This window comes from Coturnix japonica, chromosome 9, assembly GCF_001577835.2.
Source record: "Coturnix japonica isolate 7356 chromosome 9, Coturnix japonica 2.1, whole genome shotgun sequence".
In the NCBI taxonomy this organism is placed as follows: Eukaryota; Metazoa; Chordata; class Aves; order Galliformes; family Phasianidae; genus Coturnix; species Coturnix japonica.
The window spans coordinates 20,934,658-20,956,846 of NC_029524.1; the positions used below are offsets into that span (position 1 = coordinate 20,934,658).

General features: G+C 46.0%; 3 protein-coding genes across 7 annotated transcripts in view; 2 read left to right on the top strand and 1 right to left on the bottom strand.

Annotated features, from left to right (window-relative positions):
• MED12L (mediator complex subunit 12L) overlaps positions 1-22,189 on the bottom strand; it is a 90,772-nt gene that overhangs the window by 52,012 nt on the left and 16,571 nt on the right. For 3 of the 4 annotated variants that reach the window (XM_015872149.2, XM_015872147.2, XM_015872146.2), the window contains exons 12-15: positions 21,064-21,190; positions 20,246-20,460; positions 19,070-19,174; positions 17,920-18,096 (exon numbers count right to left, since the gene is read on the bottom strand). In XM_015872149.2, coding sequence (XP_015727635.1) covers positions 17,920-18,096; positions 19,070-19,174; positions 20,246-20,460; positions 21,064-21,190 — 624 coding nt within the window. The remainder of the gene's footprint in view (positions 1-17,919; positions 18,097-19,069; positions 19,175-20,245; positions 20,461-21,063; positions 21,191-22,189) is intronic. The other variant, XM_015872148.2, reaches the window with a different exon arrangement.
• P2RY14 (purinergic receptor P2Y14) lies at positions 5,589-11,923 on the top strand. Of its 2 annotated transcripts, XM_015872158.2 has the most exons (3): positions 5,590-5,982; positions 8,412-8,509; positions 10,311-11,923. In XM_015872158.2, the coding sequence occupies exon 3, from the start codon at positions 10,329-10,331 to the stop codon at positions 11,340-11,342; it is 1,014 nt and encodes a 337-aa protein (XP_015727644.1). In that variant the 5' UTR covers positions 5,590-5,982; positions 8,412-8,509; positions 10,311-10,328; the 3' UTR covers positions 11,343-11,923. The 2 variants fall into 2 exon arrangements, with proteins under 2 accessions (XP_015727645.1, XP_015727644.1); XM_015872159.2 differs by lacking the exon at positions 8,412-8,509 and having other exon boundaries at positions 5,589-5,982.
• Positions 12,030-16,808, top strand: GPR171 (G protein-coupled receptor 171). The gene is made up of 2 exons (XM_015872160.2): positions 12,030-14,573; positions 15,173-16,808. The coding sequence occupies exon 2, from the start codon at positions 15,221-15,223 to the stop codon at positions 16,196-16,198; it is 978 nt and encodes a 325-aa protein (XP_015727646.1). The 5' UTR covers positions 12,030-14,573; positions 15,173-15,220; the 3' UTR covers positions 16,199-16,808.

The following is a 22,189-nucleotide window of genomic DNA, read 5'->3' on the forward strand; positions in this document are numbered from 1 at the left end:
AGTCAAGCAGATATGCCTTGAAAATTGTTTCTGTTTGTTTGTTTGTTTCCCACCCAAATTGGTCCATTTTTACACACGGGTGTACTTCAACACACACTACTCCTTGTCCCATGATATAACTTTCAATGGCACAGCACTGTTTCCCCTCTCAGCCCCCACAGTACCACACCATGACTCACTCCCCACTCATCCAACCATAGCTCTGGTGTTCCTTATTCTCTGTGCTGTGCCCAAGTTCTTCCTGAAACAAGCAGTTATAGGAACAGCACCAGATGCTGACCCAGGCTGTGCTTTCAAGAAGCAGATTAGGGCAGACACACACCTGAGTTTGGATCATACAGGTTGGGACTGCTGTGTTCTGCAGGACACTCTACATGGAAGGTCTTCCAGGTGAAAGTATGACAGCAAACCGGACCCAAGAAAGTGAGGAGCACACAGTTAGTGAACACCAGTGACAGTGACTGAAGAAGTTTCGCATTATGCTGTAATTGATAGTGCTGCCTGAACCATGGGCTGCTGTGGAAGGAATGTTTCTGGAGATGTACTTCAAGACAACTCCAGGTCTCCATCTGTGCAAGACTCATGGCACTGCATGCAATGTGTGCTTTGCTTTTGAGATCACTCCAGCAATCCCCTTTACCACAACTTTCCACCAATGCAGCTTCCAAGGCATCTTAAAAGAGCAAAGCGAAATTCCCAAAAGTTCTGAAGGTGTCTTTGTATTGACACACACCAGAACCTACTCAAGCAACCCTAACGGTGTGACCACTGCAGCCCCAGCACTCCACATCCTGTGCCCTGAGCCACCGGAGCACAGCCAGATCCAGGCTGAACTGGAGACAGGTCCTTGTAAGGCCTCCCAAGGTTATTCAACAGAGATGTCAAGGCACCTACCAGCCAGCAAAGCAACGCTGGGCAGAAAATATTTGCTGGCACACTTTGATAGCTTAATACACCAGTTCGTAAGTCCTGCAGTGCCTTCGTAGGTAGCATGAGTTCTAGAGGGATTATTCTAGACAAATATTTATATTGTTCATTCCACTTCAGTCCATTCACAGCAACTGGATGTAAATATACACAGCTATGTGATTCCACATTTAGTTGGGCTGGAAGGGTTTGATAATGAGGCACAGACCTCTAATAATATTAGGGTATATTGTGCACGTATGGCAATGTTTTGGGGCAGTATTTAGAAAAGATCAGATCTCAGCCTAGCAGCCCCACTGCTGCTTCCAAGGGCAGCAGAGCTACCAGCCCAGCTTTCACTTCTGCCAGCAGCCTCTGGCACAAGGACCACCTGGCCACCACCACGGCCAGCCCCTCTGTAACCAGCTGAGCTCCAACACCGTGTCAGTTTTCTCCTGTTCCTGGCTATGAAGTTGCATTCTCTGGTTCTGATGTAGATCTGATCAGTAGGACTACAAAAGTGGTCTCCTTTCACAGGCACTGAGCTCAGACCAAACCTCCAAATTATTCTCTTAATAAAATATATATGACAAGACCAGGAAATAGGAGTTTTGGAGTTCAGGGGAAGAAAAAGACTTACACAGCTGAGGGTGAAATACATTATCAGTTGTCCTTAAGCCACCAAAAGCACGTGATACACAGCAGGAGTCTCCCTGGCGATCACACTCACCGCTTTCTGACCCTTTGGAAATAGCAGCTGTGTCTCCAGATCCTTATATATTAAAATTGGCTGGCATTTTGGAAAAATATCCTTGTTTGCATAATGAAGTGACCCTTCAGTCTGCCCTGATGTCTGGAATCATTCCGATGGGGTGAAACTGTACACAGAGCTGAGGCTTCCTGCCCGCCCTCTAAGCTCTTAATCCTCTGCCCCTGAACAAATGATTGCTTCTCTCTGAAGCATGCAAAAAAATTACGTGTGCTGTAACGTTTAATCCATCACAGAGTGGCAGCCTGCACTTAAAACATGGCACTTCTCTCCTTCTTCTGGGACCTCACACAGTATTCCCTGAGTTCTGCTCTGCTCTTCACTAAATCACAAAAAAGCAAACGAGTTTTTCTAGAGCAAACCAGGACCCCCAGTATTGCAATTGGCGGAAATCAACTGCAGTATCAGTCTGCTTACATTGTTATTCTGAGGTCCTTTGTCTAAATCAGCTGTTTAAGATAAATGTGATGCTAGTATTGTTTTCTTCAGAGAAACAGGCCCTACAAAACCACAGCTTGTTAAACATTCGCTCTCCCAGCATCAAAGCTGAAAGCGCTCATTTCCAGAACTCCATTATGCAGTGTTGAGAAGTCAGTTCTGGCAGCACTGCTCTGCTGCACACGTGTTGGTCAGCCTACCTTCTCAGCTGGGAAGCAGCAGCCATGCCTGCCACATCACACATCAGTGCTTCCCTTCACTGTTAGCAGGGCTGACAAGAACAGGATGCTTCACTTTCTGCTTCAAAGCGTTCTTTTTCTTTTCCTTCCAGAAGGTGGGGAAGCAGTGGGAAAAGAGACAGGAAGACACCCAAACCACCACTTCACAGCTTCAAAGCCCCACTTCCAGTCTACAGGAGGGCAACTGGTGCGTGATGTGAGATGTCCTGGAAAGTGCCAAGAACCCCTTTGCATACTTAGGAACATTTCAAGATAGACTTCCCAAATCAAATCAAGCCCTTCAAATGGAGAATATTCTCCACTCAAAACCCAAATATTTAAAAGCATGACATCAAAACTGCCCTATAGTTCACCTCACACTGGAGATCGGTGCCAGCTGATGCCAGATCAGCATCAGTACCACAGAGGCCTGTGCCCTCACATCATTGAATACTGCAGAACATTTCATCCACATGCTTTGACGAAGAGCCACAAGTCCTGTCCCACTGACAAGTGAACCTCCTGACGGGTAATGGCACAATTCACTGTGTCATCTCAGTGTCCTTACTGCTTCAGCATCTACAGGACCAGCATGTCATTCAATCAGTTCCTGCATACAGTTTCATAGTTCCAGAGCCAGTCCTTGATATCTCTGCAGCGATTTCATGCATACCTGCACAAAGCCAGGAGTTAACAGTCTACCCAGCACAGAAATCAGAAGGTTTCTCCATGAAGGATTCCTTCTTGTAAGAGTAGGACTCACCCCCGCTGCAGTGGTTTTCCAGCTCTGTGCATACTTAGAGGCTTAGGGCATCAGTAATCAGCACGACAGGGCAGCTGGCACTGCTGAGATGATTGCCAGATGTGATGTTTCCAGGAAAGTTCTGGTTAGTAAAGAGAATTACAGAATCACAGAACATCAGGGATTGGAAAGGACCTCGAAAGATCACCTGGTCCAATCCCCTGCTGGAGCAGGAATGCATAGATCAGGTCACACAGGACCGTGTCCAGGCGGGTTTTGAATGTCTCCAGAGAAGACCCCACAACCTGATTAAATTAAACTTTAAACATAGCAGACCAACCTCCTGCAGCAAGATATTTAATGAGCAACAACTTTGAGTGACAAGGAATAACTTCACGGACTGACTAAGACATTGCAGAGAAGAGAATCTGAGTCTGTGGATTTTTTGACTCCATAAAGGGAATTCTTCAGGCAAAGCATGGAGAAAGTTTACTGTTCTTAATTTATAATAAAAGGACAACAGATTCCCACGACTTAAAGCTTCCAGAGCTGCTTTCATTGAAAAAGGAAAGACAGTATGAGGCTATGAACAGTTGTCTGTGCTGCACAAAACACAAAGGTAGTTTGAGGCCTTTTGTGATTGCCTTTCAAACTTCCTTCCCTTGGCAGACCACCCTTTTCTTCCCCCTCTGCAAGGATTTCATCTGGACAGAAATAGAAGACTGCTTACTTCAGTTTTAGGTTTAGATGAGGAAGCTTTTGGAAAAAGCTTGTTGTGAGTCACAGCGTGAAAGTTGTTCCTGGTCCCAAAAGGGATATTGAGGCTGTTACTGGGAAAGAGGAAAATTAAATTTAAAAACAAGAAAGAAGAAACAGAAAAACAAAGAAAAGACTTTGCAGAATTAATTACAAAGTCTGCCTCAGAGGGCCGCAGGCTTATAAAGCTCTTCTATCCAATTCTTCATTTCCCAGATCCAAAAATACATGGCAATGGGATAAAAAGAGATAAAAAATTGGTTGCATGCCTTCTTGGGAGCATCTGAGAAGCCTGTTGTGTTTGGTCCTTAGATGGCACAGAATATCCCCCAGAGGAGGGCAAGTAGGGCAGTACTCGCCCCACTGCCCTGCAGCAAGGCTCCTTGCCCAGCAGTGCAGCTCACGGTGACCTGGGGCTGCCCAGGAACGGCAGCTCAGTGCAGCCCTGAAGCACGGGCAGTCCTGGCTCCTGGCAGCAGGGCCCTACAGCTTCCCATTGCTGCACCTATGTTGGCCTTCACAAAACTGATCTGGTCTACCACCGAACCTGCACAACACACAGGACCTGCGTCACAGGACCGCAGGCACAGGTTTAAAGAAGGAAGAGTCTGTACTGCCACTAGCCGCTGTTCTACTCACCACAGGAAACAGGGCTCCAACCCAGGACACATAAATGCCTCTTGAGTTCTGTTTCTGCTTTCTGAGCAATTAAAGAGAATCTGCACCTTCCTTAAACACGCTTTGGTTAAAGCAAGGTAACATCCCACAACCATCAGAAGGAACAGCTTTCACCTGGGCCCCACCTGGAGGCCCAGCACTCCAACGGCACAGCTTTGCTCTGTCCCCAGAGAGCCCCGGGGCTTCCACCCACTGCTCACAGCCCATTGAGCTCCTTCCAGCCCAAGCAGAGGGGAGCGGCTGACCCTGGGGACAAAACAGTTACATCCATCACACAGGCAGCAGGAACAGAGCGAAGGGCCACGCAGCTGCTCCGCTACACACCATGAGGTCACTCAGCAGCCATGCAGCCAAAAAGCGTTTTCTCCCTGCTGCAGGACTGTCACTCAGACTGCATGAACCAGAGCAGGGTTCAAGCCTGCAACCCCTGGCTCTCACCACTTCCTTCCTCAGCTGCAAGCTGGAGCAAAAATGCAAGGCAATTTTGTTAAGGTCTCTGAAGATGTCACCATATTTCACTGAGAAAGACTCAGTGACCTTTAGGGACTGTTAACTCAGGTCAGCACGCCCTGGCTGTGTGCAGGATGGGCGCAACGCAGCAAAGCAGCAGCACCGCACAGCTTCTGCAAGCATGGAAGAAGAGTCTGCCAGGGCAATGTGTATTTGAGGGGGCCCTGGGTAGTGCATTGTAAAACAGAGATTAAGTCATCTGCTGAACGTTTGTTAACACTGCCATACAGCATTTACAAACGTTACTTTAATATAAACAGCAGTATATCCCCACATTCCTAATAAGAGATTACACTAGCTTCTTGTTTAGCAAACATTTCAATGGATTTTGTGCTTGGTTTCCATGCCTCTCGGTAAACGTATGAAAAGAATAGGAAGGGAGGAAGGCAGGTGATTAAGGTAAATAAAATAAAATTTAAAAAGGCAAAATAAGATAACACTGCAGAAAGAAGAAAGAAAACAGCTGTAAAGCAGAGATTTATCACCTGTCCCAAGAATAAATCTCTGGGCCTCAGAGCATGCCCAGAGCAAACGTGACGCAGCCCTGTGAACTCCAGCAAAGAACACTCCCTTCAACAAAAACAGAAGCCATCAGGGCAGGCAGCCTTACAGAAGAGGTCACGGCCAGGCCTGGGAACTGCTTAAGAAAAGAAAACACCCGCCCTTAACTTCAGCTCACTGCTTTGCTAAATGCACCAACGTGTCTCTTTTGAACCCAACTCAAAGCTGATCTCCGCGGAAGGACTTTTGAGCGCACCAAAATAGCTCTGGCCAGCTGCAGCACTGACATTTGGAGCACGGCAGGCAGAGCAGCAGGGCACGGTCAGCAGCTCCTCAGCTCTGCTCTCCGAAGCACACGCTGACAGCAGAGCAGGACACCATCGCAAGGAAGTGACCGACTGCCCGGCTGGAAGGAACGCACCAATGAGCGCAGCAGGGCAGCGCAGGAGGCTTCGCTGTGAGCAGTAAGTAACAACCTGCTGCCATTCATGCAGCACTTACGGTGCTTTACGTTACAAGGCGATTGCAAAGGCTGTGTTCTGTGCTTCTATTTAACTGCCAAAAAGCTGAAAATACTGCCAGGTGGAAGATCCCTCTGTGACAGATTTCTGTACATTACCAATGCTTCTCAACAGTTTTGTTAAACTTCTAAACAAATATCACTTTTGTCTTTAATTGGCAATGGAAAAACCATTCAGGTGTAATATAAACCAGAAACAAATCAACCCTTTAGAACACAAAGGAACCGTAAATAGATACAAGAGATGAAGGCATTCCCTGTCAGTGTGGGGCACTGCACCGAGCGGAGCTGCTGTGTGCAGGGAGGGAGTGCGGGGCACCACTGCAGGAAGCAGCCACGCATCTCCTCAGCAACTACTTCTATATTTATTGAGCTGGAGTCTTTGGCCATAACAATAAAGCAACTGCCAAAATAATACACGTAAAACCTGAGGAAAACAGCATCCCATGGCAGGGGGATTGAAACCAAATGATAATTTATGGTCCTTTTCAATCCAAGCCATTCTATGATTCTGCTGTGATCCCAGGGCTTCTTGTGGAGCAGAATCATTGAGGCAAACCAGGCTGCTCACAAACCAAGCAAAACTGGAATGGGAAGCTTTAGAAGCAGCACTTGTTCATTCCTTTGCTAAACTACTCCATTGGTCCTTAACTAACATAGGGATCCCTGCTGCTAGACACACCAGCCTGTATCACCAGGGAGCAATGCAGGTGCTGATCTTTCAGTGCTAAGAGGCTGAATTTTTAGGACAGTCTTGTCCAAAAACTGGAGACAAAAGCAGAATGAAAAATTCAAATTCCTGTTAGGAAAACGAGGCTGTCAGATTGCACACAGCACAGCACAGGGACCCTCGCACAAGAAATGAAGCAGTTCCTGGTTCCAGCCTTGAGGTGTCCTTGCTCTGCAACCAAACGAGCTCATGCTGCCCTCCAGAGAGCTTGCTAATGTAATGACAAAGAAAACGATCTTATCTACAACTGCTCCTCACACCCACTGGCTCTCCTCACTGGCTTTGTCCTTCAGAGCACCAGGAATTAATCACAAAGGAGAAAATGTCACACACAGTCCAACTGCCTGTACCAATTTAGGTCAGGAGAACCTGTTGGTGCTGCATGCACCAAGCAGTGCCCCACAAGGCACACTGCCTCCAAGCACAGCAAAGGGCTGCAGACAGACATGGCATGTCCAGGCAGTGCTGCCCATGGCAGGGCAGATCCTTGCAGTGCCTGCGCAGCTGTCAGTGATGCTAAGCAGGGCAGTGGCAGCTGCACGGGGCCGGACGTGAGATGCTCACAGGAGGAAATGGTGGGCAGCACCCACAGCAGACAGGTCCAGGCCCAAGGCACATCATCTTATAAGAGCCCTGGAGGCTTTCTGAGCTGGAGGTGGTCCAGGCCCAGCATCTGGTTTCATTCATCCCACATTCAGGAAGTCAGTAGCTTGTAAAGAAAATTGAACACCATGACAAAACACCTCCACCAATGACTGATTCTTATCTCCTCAATAGCATATTCTAAATCTTGTTTTTTTGGACCAAAGGGGAGAAGCACAGCTACAATGGACAGAGTAGGATGCCTGCTCTTCCCATGATGAGCTCAGACAGACCCACTCTATCCTGCAGAGGTCCCAGAAGTGAGGAAGGCACTGAGACCATGTGAAAACCACTGCCACACTCAGGAGAGCCCCCTTCTTTGAGCCAGGCCCAAGAATACCATGCAGGCTGCTATCTCTGCTTACTACCTTTTGCTACAGAAGCACAAGTGAAGTTTCTCTGCCTCTCTGTGCCGAACACTGCACTGGGCACATGGCCAGGCTCTGCTCTCAGGGCCGCACACACAGACCACACTGCAGAGCACACCTCCATCAGGGCTCTTCTGTCCGCACTGTCTCAGAACACCAGAGATCAGCTTGGCATGTTCTTCCTCACTGATAAATGCCATTTAGCAACTCAAAAAAGAGTTCTGGAGAAAATGACCACTGCCGATCATTTCTGACCCAGCAGCTGCATTGCATATCTATCAAACAGCTGTATTAATTTCCATAAATAGCTGAAAATATCCACTCAGTACTGCAGAATACATTCAAGACCAAAAAAAGCCCTCTCCAGCTGGAGACAGGGCCTGTCAGAGAGAGCTGGGTGCCCAGGTGAGAAAAAGCACAGGTAACTTTATCAGGAATGCCAGCAGTGAGATGCAAGCAGCAGAGCCAGAAGCCTGGAGCAGCATGAATGCAGTGATGGTCCAGGGCAAACACAGCTCTCTCACCATGAGAGCAATGCTGAGGGCCTGCTGACAGGTCAGAGGTGGTGTGCTGCCTCTGCACAGAGCAGCACTGTGATGACAGCTCTGACCGCTGTGCTCTGCTGCCCAACAGATCGCCCTGCTGGAGGACAGGCCCTGTGCTAACGATGGAAGGTTCTCGAGACCCTTAACACCTTCACTAAAAGCACCACAGCAGTCCAATCCAGAAAGGTAATGGCATGCCACAGGTATGGAAAGGGTTAAGTGTCTGTCTTGGACTTTGGCTTCCTTCTCAGTCACAGGCAGCTGATAAATCTGCTGCCATCAGAAGAGATATCTTCCATGTCTAGGGTTTCCTCCATGCTGCTACAAACAACACACAAAGTAGTAGCAGCTTCATCTCTGACCACACTATCCTGAAATAATCCTTTGTAGTATGATACCTTAGCATGAGAACTACTTTGTGGTCTTCTCAAGCCATTTAATACCTGCTGCTGCCAGGCCCAAGCACCAAACCTCGCATGTATATCATTTACACAAACCCAGCAGGTGAGGAATAACTCAGGCACACCACATGGGGAGAGAAGGTCCTGCTCAGACAGCCCTGCAGGATGGACAGGACACACACGCAGCAGACAGCAGTGGGAAGAGAACAGCTTTCAGACAGTAGATTTCCACCCTAGATAAGACTGCCATTTGTTGGTGGTGCTCTCCCCCTGACTGAGGATATATGGGAGAAGCAGAGGTCATTCTTCTGGCAGTACCACCCCAAACCTTACCTGTGATTAAGTCTCAGTCCTAGCACACCCACTCACCTGGTGGCTCTATTCTAACAGCCACTCACCACACTATCTTCAGCCTTAAAAAATTCAGCCAAACAGAAAAGAGAGCCTTAATGACTCGAGAAAAGCCTAAAGACAGGGCTGTGGGTCTGCTTGTGGGAAGACATCAGGCAGATCTGAACTGCAGCCCTGAGCACTCCTGCTCATTATTACACTTATCAAAGCACGTTCCAAAACAGACACAAAGTTTGTCAGCCTTCGTAGTGTCCTCCAGAGACACAAAGAAAACAAAATACTGAGGGAAACAATTTTGCCCATGTGAAATAAAGTTTCCATTTCCAGTTACTCCTAGGTTGAATTGGGGTTCTGATCTGCTACACAGAAGCATCAGCTGTTAGCTCTGAATTGCAGCAGTAAGGAAATGGTTCCTCTTCCAACAAACAGGATATTTCTCTCCCCTGCTCTGCAGCACACATTCCCCAGTTGCCCAGGTGTTCACATGCCCACAGAGCAGCAGTATATACCTGTATCTGTTCAGACTTCCCTACAGAGGGTAATCCACCCCAACAAAGCTGCCAAAGAAAAGCCGACAGCAGCTGTGATTTCTTGGAGCCTCTGTGGGGATCCTCTAAAATTTAAGTCTGAACGACTTGGGAGGGCAGCTCTCACTTCTGATTCATGCTAATATAGACACTCCTGTATGTTGTGTTATTAACTCCTTAAAGCAAACTGTGCTAGCTGCACAGAAGGCTATCCAAGAATGCATCAGAAAACACTGGCATCTATTAGTTATTCCCAGGCTTCACTAACAGAAGCATATTTATAATGACCATATACACAACACTTGTACAAGGAACTTTTACATCTGTCATACGTTTCCTAGTAAATCAGTGCTAAGATACACACGGGTTGTTCAGGGTTTATGAGGTGCACCTACAGTCACTGAACACTGTGGCTTCCCAGTACATGGGCTCACACACACTGCGAAGCACAGGACAGGACTTGAGCAAAATAGATGGACCCAAATCTGGAAGAAGTGACAGAAGCTCAGAACAGCACTGTGTCCCTGGATATCACCAACACTGGGATGGCACCACCTGGAAGGCACTTATTGTGCTGGAAACAAGAACAACGTAGTTTCTGAGAAGTATACCAAGTTCACTTTGAAATAAGATTAGAAATCCTACACTAATTAATGGAAGGCACAGTACTGTTTTATCTTACTAAGATAATATTTCCTCTGCTTCTAGGAACAAAGACACTGTAAGATGTTCAACTCCAGCACAAACTCCTCGGGAAGCAGCTGCAGTAACATCACAGTAATTACAAAGACAGTCATTCCCCTCATCTACTGCTTGATCTTCATGGTAGGGTTGCTGCTGAACGGCGTGGCAGCGTGGATCTTCCTGTGCATCTCCAGTGAGAAGAGTTTCATCGTCTATCTCAAAAACATCGTTGTTGCTGATCTCCTAATGAGTCTGACATTTCCTTTCAAAATTCTTGCCGACTCAGAAATCGCGCCTCCACAGCTCAACACGTTTGTGTGCAGATACTCCGCTGTCGTTTTTTATGCAAACATGTATATCGGAATAACATTTTTTGGCCTCATAGGTTTTGACAGGTACTACAAAATCGTGAAGCCTTTATTCACCTCCTTAGTTCACACGGCTCACTACAGTAAGGTCATCTCTGTCATCATATGGATATTGATTATGTTCATAACACTTCCAAATATGATTTTAACTAATGAAATCTCTAAAGCAAATTATTCCAGAAAATGCATCGGTCTTAAAAGCGAGCTAGGCAAACAATGGCACAAGGCGTCCAGTTATATTTGCACAGGGATTTTCTGGGTTGTTTTCCTCCTACTCATCATCTTTTACACTTCAATCTCAAAAAAAATATACAGCTCCTACAAAAAATTCAGAAGGAACTCGGACTTCACTAAGAGAAAAACCAGCCGCAACATATTCACCATCATGTTCGTGTTTGTCCTTTGCTTTGTGCCGTACCACTTCTGCCGAATCCCATACACCCTGAGCCAGACCAGCTCACAGTTCAACTGCCACTCACAGAGGGCTCTGTTCCACGCCAAGGAGTTCACTCTGCTCTTATCTGCTGCCAACGTGTGCCTCGATCCCATTATTTATTTTTTCCTCTGCCAACCTTTTAGAGAAAGGCTGTATCAAAAACTGCACCTCAAGCTGAAAACATCAGGTGAGGCTGACATTACTAAATCGAGGAGATCAAACACACTGCAGGAAAGCATGAACATTCTGTAAGTTCAGGTCTGTAGAACAACACATGCTTGCAAGTTACCCCATAGTGCAAACATTGGCACTGCAGAAAGAAACGGAACAGATGATGACCAGCAATAAACCAGAAAATGTTTCAACCACAAAATACCAAGCAGTGTTTCTCTCTATACAAAGCCCATTGCGTGCTGTCAGTGTATTTACTATGTAGTATTTCAGCTGATGCTACGACTGCACTGTGGTGCAATGTGACCTATCTGGATCACAGGAAAGAGAAGAATAAATGGAGCAAAACATTCCGCAGCTCCAGTCCACGGTTCTGAAAGAATCACCCAACATTCCAGACCCAGAACTGCCCTCGTTTCTCATGAAGCCAGGCAGGACATGCTTGAGGAGCAGCAGGGCAGCCCAAAGGACCTGGGAACAGCAGATCAGCCCAGCGCAACCCAAGCAGAGCCCCTGAAGCAACACGGGAAGCTCAGCTGGGCCTCTCTGGCTAGATTTACACCCACAAAGAATGGACTGATAGTGCCAAAAGCGTAAGAAAACCATGGTAAAACATGGTATGTAGAAAAGTAACAGCTGAAACACCAACCTTCCACATGCAACTGTAATCTTCTTGTAGTGATACTTTGCAGGGCAGCCTTTTTATTTTGTAATCATCACAAAGGGAAACCTCACCAATGTATAAAGTACCCACAAAAGCTTTCGGGTAATGACTCTGGAAGCTCTTATTTTGCATTACAGTGAAGTTATAGAAACAGAAATAACATTTGTTACCTTTCTGCCAAGGAATGATACTTTAATCCAAACAGGGAATGTCTCAGGGTGATACTTTGTTTAAATACAGTCTTTGTATCTTTCCAAGGCCTCTTGGTCTGATATCACCGTTCTGCAGCTAACAGCCCTCCACCCCCACCTGCCACCATGAGCTCCCTGACTCACAACGAAGCTTTGCAGGCTCTTTCTTTCAAGCAAAAGAAATAATCCACAGTGGAAGGGAACCTTTGTGTTTGTGGGTAACTACTTGTAACTGAAGGTAAAAACATTTGGTTCCTTATACGAGATGTGTTTTATTTGCCTACATAAATCTAAATAATTGCATCTGTCAAAATACGGTGGCATACAGTGATGAAGTCCATGTCTGCAATACATACTTGTATAACTTCTTTATTACTTCGCAAGCTTTGGGAAAAGAAACAAAAACCTACTGATACTGAAGAACTGACCCTGTATCCTACCAGTTCACTGACACCACAATGACAAAAAGTTACATACGGCAACTCAGGTGAAAGTATGCTGACACCATGCGGTGTTTCCAAAGCAACACTGAACCCCGAGCTTCTGAAGAGTTTCAATTAAAAACAAACAACAAAACCAGCTCTCCCCAGTAACTTCATGTGAGACCACTGACCCCACAGCAATCTGGTCTCAAGTCTCAATAACTCCAGCATTCAGCCAAGCCTCTGCTCCACACTGCCAACCCTGCTCTTAACTGCTGTACAAACCAGGATGGAAAGGTATGAGGCCAATCTCTTTCCTGTGCTGCTAAGTTGATTCTGTGTCACTTTCCCCAGCACACCATGTCCCAGGTTAATTGTGCAAGAAGCCGTCCCCAAAAATGATCAATCTCTATTGCAAACAAGAACACCTCAAGTGTTGATGATTGGACCTCACAGTCACAGCCAGCAGATGTAGAGAGGGCCCCCCCCACAGCTACCAGCTGTAAGCCAAGCACAGCAGGGAAGGCCTAATGTCCCTGACAGAAGGCTCTGAGGATCCCAGGGTTGTTTCACTGCCTGCATGGTGCTCCTGTGCCCTGCCAGCCGAGCTCTGCCAGCACACCCAGGGCCCTGCTGGAGCTCACAGCACTTCACAGCCAACAGCGTGGGACCCCTTGGGAGGGGCCGTGGACGCACACATTGCTGGGCAGATTTGCTCTCCCTGTGCATGTAAATAGAAATGCCAGCAATTCTTTTCTTCATCACCAACAGCTGTTTCTGCACAGAACTTGCAACAACCCTCATGCCAAGTGTGCTCACATTTTTCACTTGCGATGCAGACCTGTTATAATGGGGTATCGCTTTTTAATCTGTCAATGAAAGCCATGAAAGTCTTCAAAAGCACACAGTGGATCTGCTTGTTTGTATGTGTTTGGGCACAGAGCACGTGACTGGGGTACAGGATGGGCCGGATACCACGCAGATCACTCCCCAAGGATAAGCCCCAGCACTCACCTCGTGGCTGTGCGCAGGAAGAGAGGGAAGATCCCTCGGGACTGATTTGCATCATCTGCTCATCTCTGTGCCTCAGAGGCTCCGCCTGCTTCTCTGAGTCGAAAAGATGAGAGAAAACTGAGTGTTTGCAAGTGACTTTCTGAGGGTTTTTTCTGCCACACAGCCACAGCACTGCCCTCACATTGTGCCACTGCCGCAATGCCCCACAGCTCCAGGGCTCAGAGCACACCAGCCCACTGCCACCTGGGGCAGCCCTCAGCCCTTCTCCCCTTCCAGCCTCTCTCCATCCCACTCTGCACAACAGAGCTGGCCCATGTGGGAGATACACAGAAAAACAGACTGAATCCTGCATTTCAGTTTAAAAAGTAAGCGATACCATGAAGATCAGCCTTGCACAATGAGCACAACAGCACAGCATCAACCCACCTCTGCTCAAAACTGAACAAAGGAGCACTCCAGATGAAGAAGCTTTGCAAGCATCTCAACAAATATGGTCTGAACCTTCAGCTTGTGACTAAGCCTAAAACCAGACATTCTTAACTTGGTTTTTCACACAGCTATGGTGCAAAATCAGTAAACTCCTGAGGATTCTCAGCTAACAGGGCACTAACAAGCTGGGTTTCAGTGCTGCTGTTTTAGCAGTACCTAACAAGCCTTTAAAGGTTCAGAGTTTTAACTCCTTATAGAAGTACCTCCCCAGCCATCCTCGCTGGACTCTACCATCCCCCATGCTGTTCATGGTGCAGCCTCAACACCCCTGCCTGCACTGCAGGAAGGGAACAACCACAGCACCAGTGGGCAGCTCCACATCACCTCTCTACATAACTTCCATGTGCCCTGGCTGCTTGAATGCTGGTTTTAATTGCGTCAGTCGGAGCATTTAAAAACCACAGACACATTTAAAAAAAAACAGCAGAGGCAGCAAGGGGAAAATCTGCTCTCACACTATGAGGAAACATACTGAGAGACACTGAATGCTAACAGACTGCTGCTCCGGACTCCTCACAGGGCCCTAAGACAGGTACGTGCTGTCAGTCTTTGTCTGCTCCCCTCTGCCTACTGCTATGTAAACCCAGGGCTTGAAGTTCAGCTGTGAAGAGTGCAGGCACAGCAGGCCCAGGAGCCCAGCCGGGCAGCTGTCGGCAGCATCCAGCACAGCGCCCATGTTTTGGGGCCAGGCAGCACTGCTGAGTGCAGGAGGACATCAGCCCTGAGCTGTTCTTTCCTAAAGCCAGATTGCTACCCTTTATTTTTAAATGTCATTTCAACCATCTTGAAGTTACAAAGCTCCAGTGTGACCACCATTAACCAGGTGTTTAACTTCGAGCAGTTTCAAAGCTTCTCTGGGTTTGGATTTTTTCTGAGCCCAGCATGCAGTCTGAAACACTGCTCTTGTGGAAACACTTCTGACAAGTCTGTGTGCTTCCAGGAACAAATCCTGTGCATTTCCAAACATTTCCGACAGGAGAACAAAGATCTCTCCAACATTTGTGAAGCAGCATGAGAAAAATACACGTTTTGTCCTGACAGCATCTTTTCATGAACTCACCCAAACAAAACTCCCAGAGAACAATGAACGTTGCTCAGAAAGGTTGATGTCTTCTCGGCTGTTTTTCACAGGTTCTTGATCACTCCATCCAGCAAAACAAAGTGCACAAGAAGTTCACAATGCCAAACAATGCTTCCCAATGCTACATCAAAACAGAACTGGAACCTTTCACCTACTTTTACTACTTGATCTTTCTTATGGGTTTTCTGGGGAGTTGTTTTGCGCTGTGGGCATTCATGCAGAAAGACGAACAGCAGAAGTGTATGAGCATCTACTTAATCAACCTCCTGACTGCGGACTTCTTACTGACTTTGGCGTTGCCAGTAAAGATAATAGTTGACCTCGGTGTTGCGCCCTGGAAACTGCAGATATTTCACTGCCAAGTGACAGCCTGCCTCATCTACCTGAACATGTATTTATCAATTATATTCCTGGGATTTGTAAGCATGGATCGGTACCTTCAGCTGATGCACAGCTCTAAGATCTATCGCATTCAGGAGCCTGGATTTGCCAAGATTTTGTCTGCAGTTGTATGGACAATGCTTCTCCTGATAACAGTGCCTAACATGGCAATTCCCATAAAAACAATTGAAGAAAGACCTAATGCAAGGTGCATCGATTTCAAAACAAAGTTTGGGAGAGACTGGCATGTTTTTACAAACTTCGTGTGTACGGCAATATTCCTCAATTTTTCAGCTATGATCCTCATTTCCAATTTCCTTGTTGTCAGACAGCTCTACATAAACAAATACAGCGAGAGTTACAGAAACGTGAAGAAAGCCCTGGTGAGCATCCTGCTGCTAACAGCTGCCTACCTGCTGTGCTTCCTTCCCTACCACGTCGTTCGCATCCCCTACACTCTGAGCCAGAGCGATGCCATAACCAGCTGCTCTGTGAAGCAAACTCTCTTTCATGCAAAAGAATCTACCTTGCTCTTTGCAATATCAAACCTCTGCTTTGACCCAATTCTGTACTATCGTCTTTCCAAAGTATTCAGACTGAAAGTCACTGAGGCTTTCATAGCATCCAAACAGGCAAAGGTTTCCATAGAAGAAGAGGCACAGCACAGAAGCGAGCATTGGGTACAAAGACACTGATTCTAAACTACATGGAAAGTGTGTGCAAACACACAACCTAAACAGCTGTTGTGCAACTGGAAACATGGCTGCTACCATCAACATCACCATTGGACGGAAGAGGACAAACTCGCATCACCATGCCAGCTATAGAAGGCCTGAACAAGCAAAGCACTCAGTGCTGCTGTTCAGAAATACTCTGCAGTGCACCAGTGACAACCTAAGAGCAGCCAGCAAAAATGTAGAACAAAACTTGTTGAGAGACACCCAAATATACACTATTATTATTTATGGTAAACACTTCGGGCTCTCCCTAAGTGAAATACTGCATTCTTACTAGATTTGTTTTCAAGTAGCAGTTCATCACCTGCAAAGCCTCCCACAGACACAATTAACCCAAAATCATTTTAAAGGGCATTATTTAATCTATAAAGCAATGTTAAGCTGCACTGATTAAAAACTATTGTATCTGCTTACATCTCACCTGTAATTCCCATAAATAAACCTTCTGTTCTTGTCAAGTTCCACCGCCCTCCCTTGATGCTACTGCACTGAACTTAAAAACAACCAGCAGTGTGTAAGTACAGGAAGTTCAAGGCAATTGTAAAATGAAAATAAAGAGTAAGCAGAAGTTCTCACTGTGTGGCCTTGGCTTGTATTTATAAACATTTATAAAGCAGTAACTAAGAGTCTTTATATATATATTTTTTTAATTACTTATTTATTTTTACAAACACTTCCAAAAATAATTCATTTTTAGAATAGATGGCAATCAAAGTGAAAAACCAATTTGCTCAGGCAAAGTCAGACTTCCTGCACTAACCCCATCTGACCAAAAATACCACAGAAGCAAAAGACAGCTAAACTTACATGGTTCAAACTACACATCAAACTTCAAGTGAGCATTCAAAACCAGCCTGATAAAAGAAACAGCTCATTCAATACTCTTATAAAAACAAATCACTGTAGTAATGCAGAAAGGAAACCTAAGCAAAAGAGATGGGAGATATCACATCGTACACTCAGCTGGCACTTCCTGTACAGGTAGGATTCAATACTGCTTAGCAATTATCATTGTTGTTTCAAAACAATTTGAGTAGACACAGCCCACTCCCAGCCCACTGAGTGCTGGGGCCCTTTTTGTCCAGTGCTGCAGCAAACACGTAATATGATTAAATATATAAAAGCCAACCAAATGAGGGTTTGGGATCTGGAACATTACTCACAGAGCTTTCTGCAGCTCCAAAGAGCTCCCAGATCAACAGAATAACAGAAGCAGCCAAAAATCCACTCTACAAACAAGAGGAAGTGGGAGGAAGGAAACAGCACCATTCCATCCATCGCACTGCAGAACTACTTCTTTCAGATATTTCAGTATTCATCCATTTATCCAACTACTATATCAGATTTTCTATTTAGCAAACTTCCATTGAACCCTGAAATATGGAGTTTGCAATGTAGTACCATCTCCCTTCTCCACTAAGCCAGCATAAATCACTCTGGCTCAGGCACTTTTCCAGCTAACATGACTCCCTTTGGTAAGATGAAGCTCCCTGCATGTTGCACATCCTGCAGCACACAGCAGGCACCCTCAGCAGAAGCAGCACCTTGAGAGCTGCTTGGGAGCCCTCAGACAAAGCCAGTTCTGCTCCCTGCACACAGTGATCACTTCTTCCTTTAAGTGCTTTTATTTGCCATCACAACAGCCAACACCGCTCTGTGCCCAACCAGAATTCACTCACCAGAGGTATTGGGAAATGCGTTGCGTACTGCAGGTGACGAAGGAGGTCATAGTTGGATGGAAAAATCACTTCTCTGAGTCCTTCTCTCTTGACTGACTTCTCACTGGCAACTGAAATTCTTCTGTCTAAAGAAGAGTTCATGTTCTCACAGGACTCCCCAGGCATCGGAGAAAAAATCTAAGTCATGTAAAACAAATGTTTAAGATAAGTGTGACCTCTAACTTCTTCAATTCAAGAACTCCAAAGATAAGATTACTGTATAAGCATCTGAGCTTTTTTCCAGAGATAAACAAAACAAGAGCAATAGTAATCTATGCTGAAATGTAAGCAACCACATATATACATTATATTCCTAAGTGAATCTCATTGTTATTAGGCAGATTTTAGACTAGAAGTGTTCTGTCAGGGAAGAAAAAAAACAAAACAAAACATTACAGGTCAGAGCAATTTTCACACACAAACAGTTGGAACAGAGAAATTGCAATGAGATAACCCAGAGGGGATACAATGAGAAGGGTGAAGTGGGAGGGGATGGAGGACAAAAGGCACTGCAGCAGGCATGGTATGCACGAAACCATCACTATGGTAGGTGTCAGGCACACACACAGTGCATCCAGTATCCAGCAAGCAGCTCTGCACCAGCTCATCTGGGCACAGGGGTCCATGAGAAGCAGAACAAGACCAAAGGAGAAAAGAGGAGATTAAAGAGCAGTCCAGAATCAGGCTAATCATGATGAAAAACAGACTTGGAAGACAGAGCAAAGGCAGAGCATTCATCTCAAAAACAAATGGTATCAATTTGGTGCCCTTAGTGTTAGATGAGTAAATGTGCATATTTATCGATGCTTAACTAGACCATATAACACCCTGAACATGCTGAAGGGCAAAGGGAAGGGAAGGAGCATCAGAGTGCATTGACGTGCACATGGCCAACAAGGGGCTGCACAGAAAAGCCATGTGCTGTCTCACAGTGCAGATGCACAGAACTGAGGCAATGCACCAGCAGAACACAGCAGGCACTGGGACAGCAGACACCAGCTTTTGGTGGAAGCAGCCAGGCTGCATGAGGGGCACAGGACATTCCTGGTGACAACAGCAGGCAGCAAACACAGGCACCAAAGGCATGCAGAAAACCAAAAGTTAAACCTACTGGAAATTCAGAACCAAAGTCTGCCTTAAAGTCACCCTTGTCTACATCATCAAAGATACAAGTGGGTCCTGAGTCAGTGCCCATGTGTTCCATAATACTATGATCCTAAGAATCGCCAGAGAGAAAAACAAGTATCAGTCACATTGTATTGATCACCTATTTAACTGGACCCAGGTAAACCCAAGTATTTCACCTGCTTAAGAAATAAGAAAAAAAGCAGTGATGGTCAGAAGCTTTCACATACTGACTTTGAATTCACAGGAGCACTTCTCAAGCCTAAATCTATAAACCAGTAGAAAAGAGGAGGAGATGAAGGGGGAAACAAAGGTTTACAGCATATCCCCACAAGTAGTTCTGCTCCTAGGGACACCTACAGAACAGGACTCTTGCACTCACAGGTTTACTTGCTATTTTGTTGTGCCATGACAGGCAACTTGTGAACAGCCCCTACATCCTAGGGCAAGTTTAGCCCTGAGACCTACGTAAGAGATTTACAGAAGGAATGAAAAGTAAAGATGAGAGAAGCTTTAACTGGCCACAGTTCCACAGGCACCGGGAGCAGCACAAGGGGCTGCGTCTCATCATGAAAGTCCAAACGTGGCCCAGAATCTGCAGCTTAAAGGCGCCTTCCTTTTTCACTCATTTTACCAGAGGTGAAGAAATGCACAACTGATGGAAGAGTGAGGATTGCACATGAACTGTGTGCATTGGAGTCATGAGGATTTGCTTTTCAACCCACTTTTGTACAGACATCTGTGGCTGTTCAGCACACAGCGAGCTCCTGACCCCTGCAAGCAGCTGAGCAGAGCACAGCAGCTTCCTCCAGGCTCTTCCTGTGTAAAGCTCTCCTCCTCCTCATTAAAGTTTACCTGCACATAAGTTTTTCACTGCTAAATGCAGAAGCCAATTTTATTCCTTTTTGTTTGTTCGGAGTTATTTAGCTCAGCAGAGAACTGGCAGCTCAGTGTATTTGTGCCAAAATGGCAACACTTAAGTGACACACAAAAACATTGGCAACAAATCACCTCCAGTCTTCTCAGAGACAGAAAGTCAAACAAAGAGAGATTAAAAATGAGTTTAAAAGAAAACTCGTATCTGAAATACTGTTACTTTGGTGAAAACCCACACTGTACGAAATCAGGTATTGAACGTGGGAGAAACAACGTGAAGCATTACCTCCATTTTCACATCATGATCCTTAGAATAGTGCTCATCCACAGTTTCCCCATTAGGTGAACGTGGTCTCGAAGTTGCAGTGATCGACAAGTCTCCACGTGATATTAAAGTGCACATGTACGCGTCATGGGAGAAAACATCGTGTCGAGTGAATTCAGAAAACAGCAGCACCAAATTCACAAACTCTGTCTTCTCACGGTCACTGCTTGGGTCAGCTATCCAAAAACCAAGAAAACAGGACTGTATCTCCAGCATAGAATGATCTGGCTCTTAGCCACCTGACAGGCAAACCCTCAGCCAAAACACAGTCCTGCTTTTCAGGCTTAGAGATACGGAAGCCTCAGTATCCCTCAACAAAATTCGTTCTGTCATCAAAAATTCCAGCTCCACCCCTCCCATCAATCAGGTTTGCTGCACACACCTGAGCTCCCCTGGGCTGACCCTGCCCTCCCACCAGGTGCTCAGTCACTGCTTCAGGCCCTGACTCAGCATTTCCACTACAGCTTGTCAAAAAGGTGAGCATTTGATGTTAGCTACACATACGGTGCAAGAAATTCCCCCAGGTCTTGTAAGGTCTAAACAGAAATAAGTATTGCTTCTTCCAACTTCCCTTTTGTGAAAGGAAAAACAGAAAAAAAAATAAATTAAAAAAGAAAAAGAAAAGAAGGTCACAAAGAGCTCACAACAAGGCAGGAAATAAAGGAAAATAAGCACAAGAGAGAACGGAGCAGGTCATCACAGAAACCCAAACACCTGCCACAACCAAACAGTAACTCCAGCAGCTGTTTCTGACCGGCTTGGAGTGAGTTAATACTCACACAGTGAGGGAGCCTGTGTGTCCAAAAACCTCAACAGGACATTCTGGAAAACAGGAAGACTGGAACTTGTCAAGGAGGCTGAAGACAGAGATTCCTTCTCATCTAGGACTTCAGATTCACCACATCTCTGCGGAGTTAAACAAACAAAGAAGCGTGCATCTATGCACACAGACAAGCCATGTTCCACAACTTACATGTGAAGCAACTACAGTGGGACTGTTTCCCATCTCTGCATAACACCCAGTCTCGACCTAGAACAACTTTCTTTCCCCATACTCAGTTTAGTAATTTCAGAAGCATTTCATTTGCTCACTTTGGATGCCTTACTGAGGTGTGCCTCTTACACGCACCTTCTGCAGCGATATGCTTTCCCATAAAAGCAACAAAATTAAGATCTAGAATTTCCAGGACCAAAGCAAAGGCAAAAAGTAGCTAATTCTGCTTGTGTACATGACAGCACAGCAACCACCGGGGCCAATAGCTCCTCTGGGGCAGCAGCAGCACAGTCACTGCTCTGCACACAGCATGGAGCTGAGTGCCGTGGGGATGTGGCAGGGGAGCTGTTGGCTCCTGCAGGATGGTGTGTGGTCATTTACCACAACAGGCAGGCAGAATTTTTCATCAGTGATGTCACTACAATGTTTTGCTCTCCAATGCAACGTTTTCACTTGTAAAAAAACAAGGCAGTTCTACAGAAAGTGAGATACAAACACACTGCAGTTTGGCCTCAAAATAAACACTGAGTCTGCAGCCATCCCAGAGCCCTCCAAGCAGGAGCACAGATCCACCCTGCACCACACAGAGCTCCCTCATGGCAGCATCCCAGTGCATGGGCAAGCAGCTCACAGGCACAAGGGGCTCACAAGGGGCTGACAGATGCCACCCAAACAAACAGGTACCAAGGCAGTAACATAAACCACACTCAGCTGAGCTGTAAGTAGAAGACTTTTCATTTTAAGTTTATCTAGGCTACCAAAATTGTAAACTGATGACAAAATATCCAGAGCTCCAAGTGCAATCAAACTTACTTTGTTTTGCAAAGGGCAGAGCTTAAGGCAATTTTCCTTAGAAATACCCTTGCTATTTTAGACATGCTGTTCTTGCTATTGCAAAAAGAGACAGGACT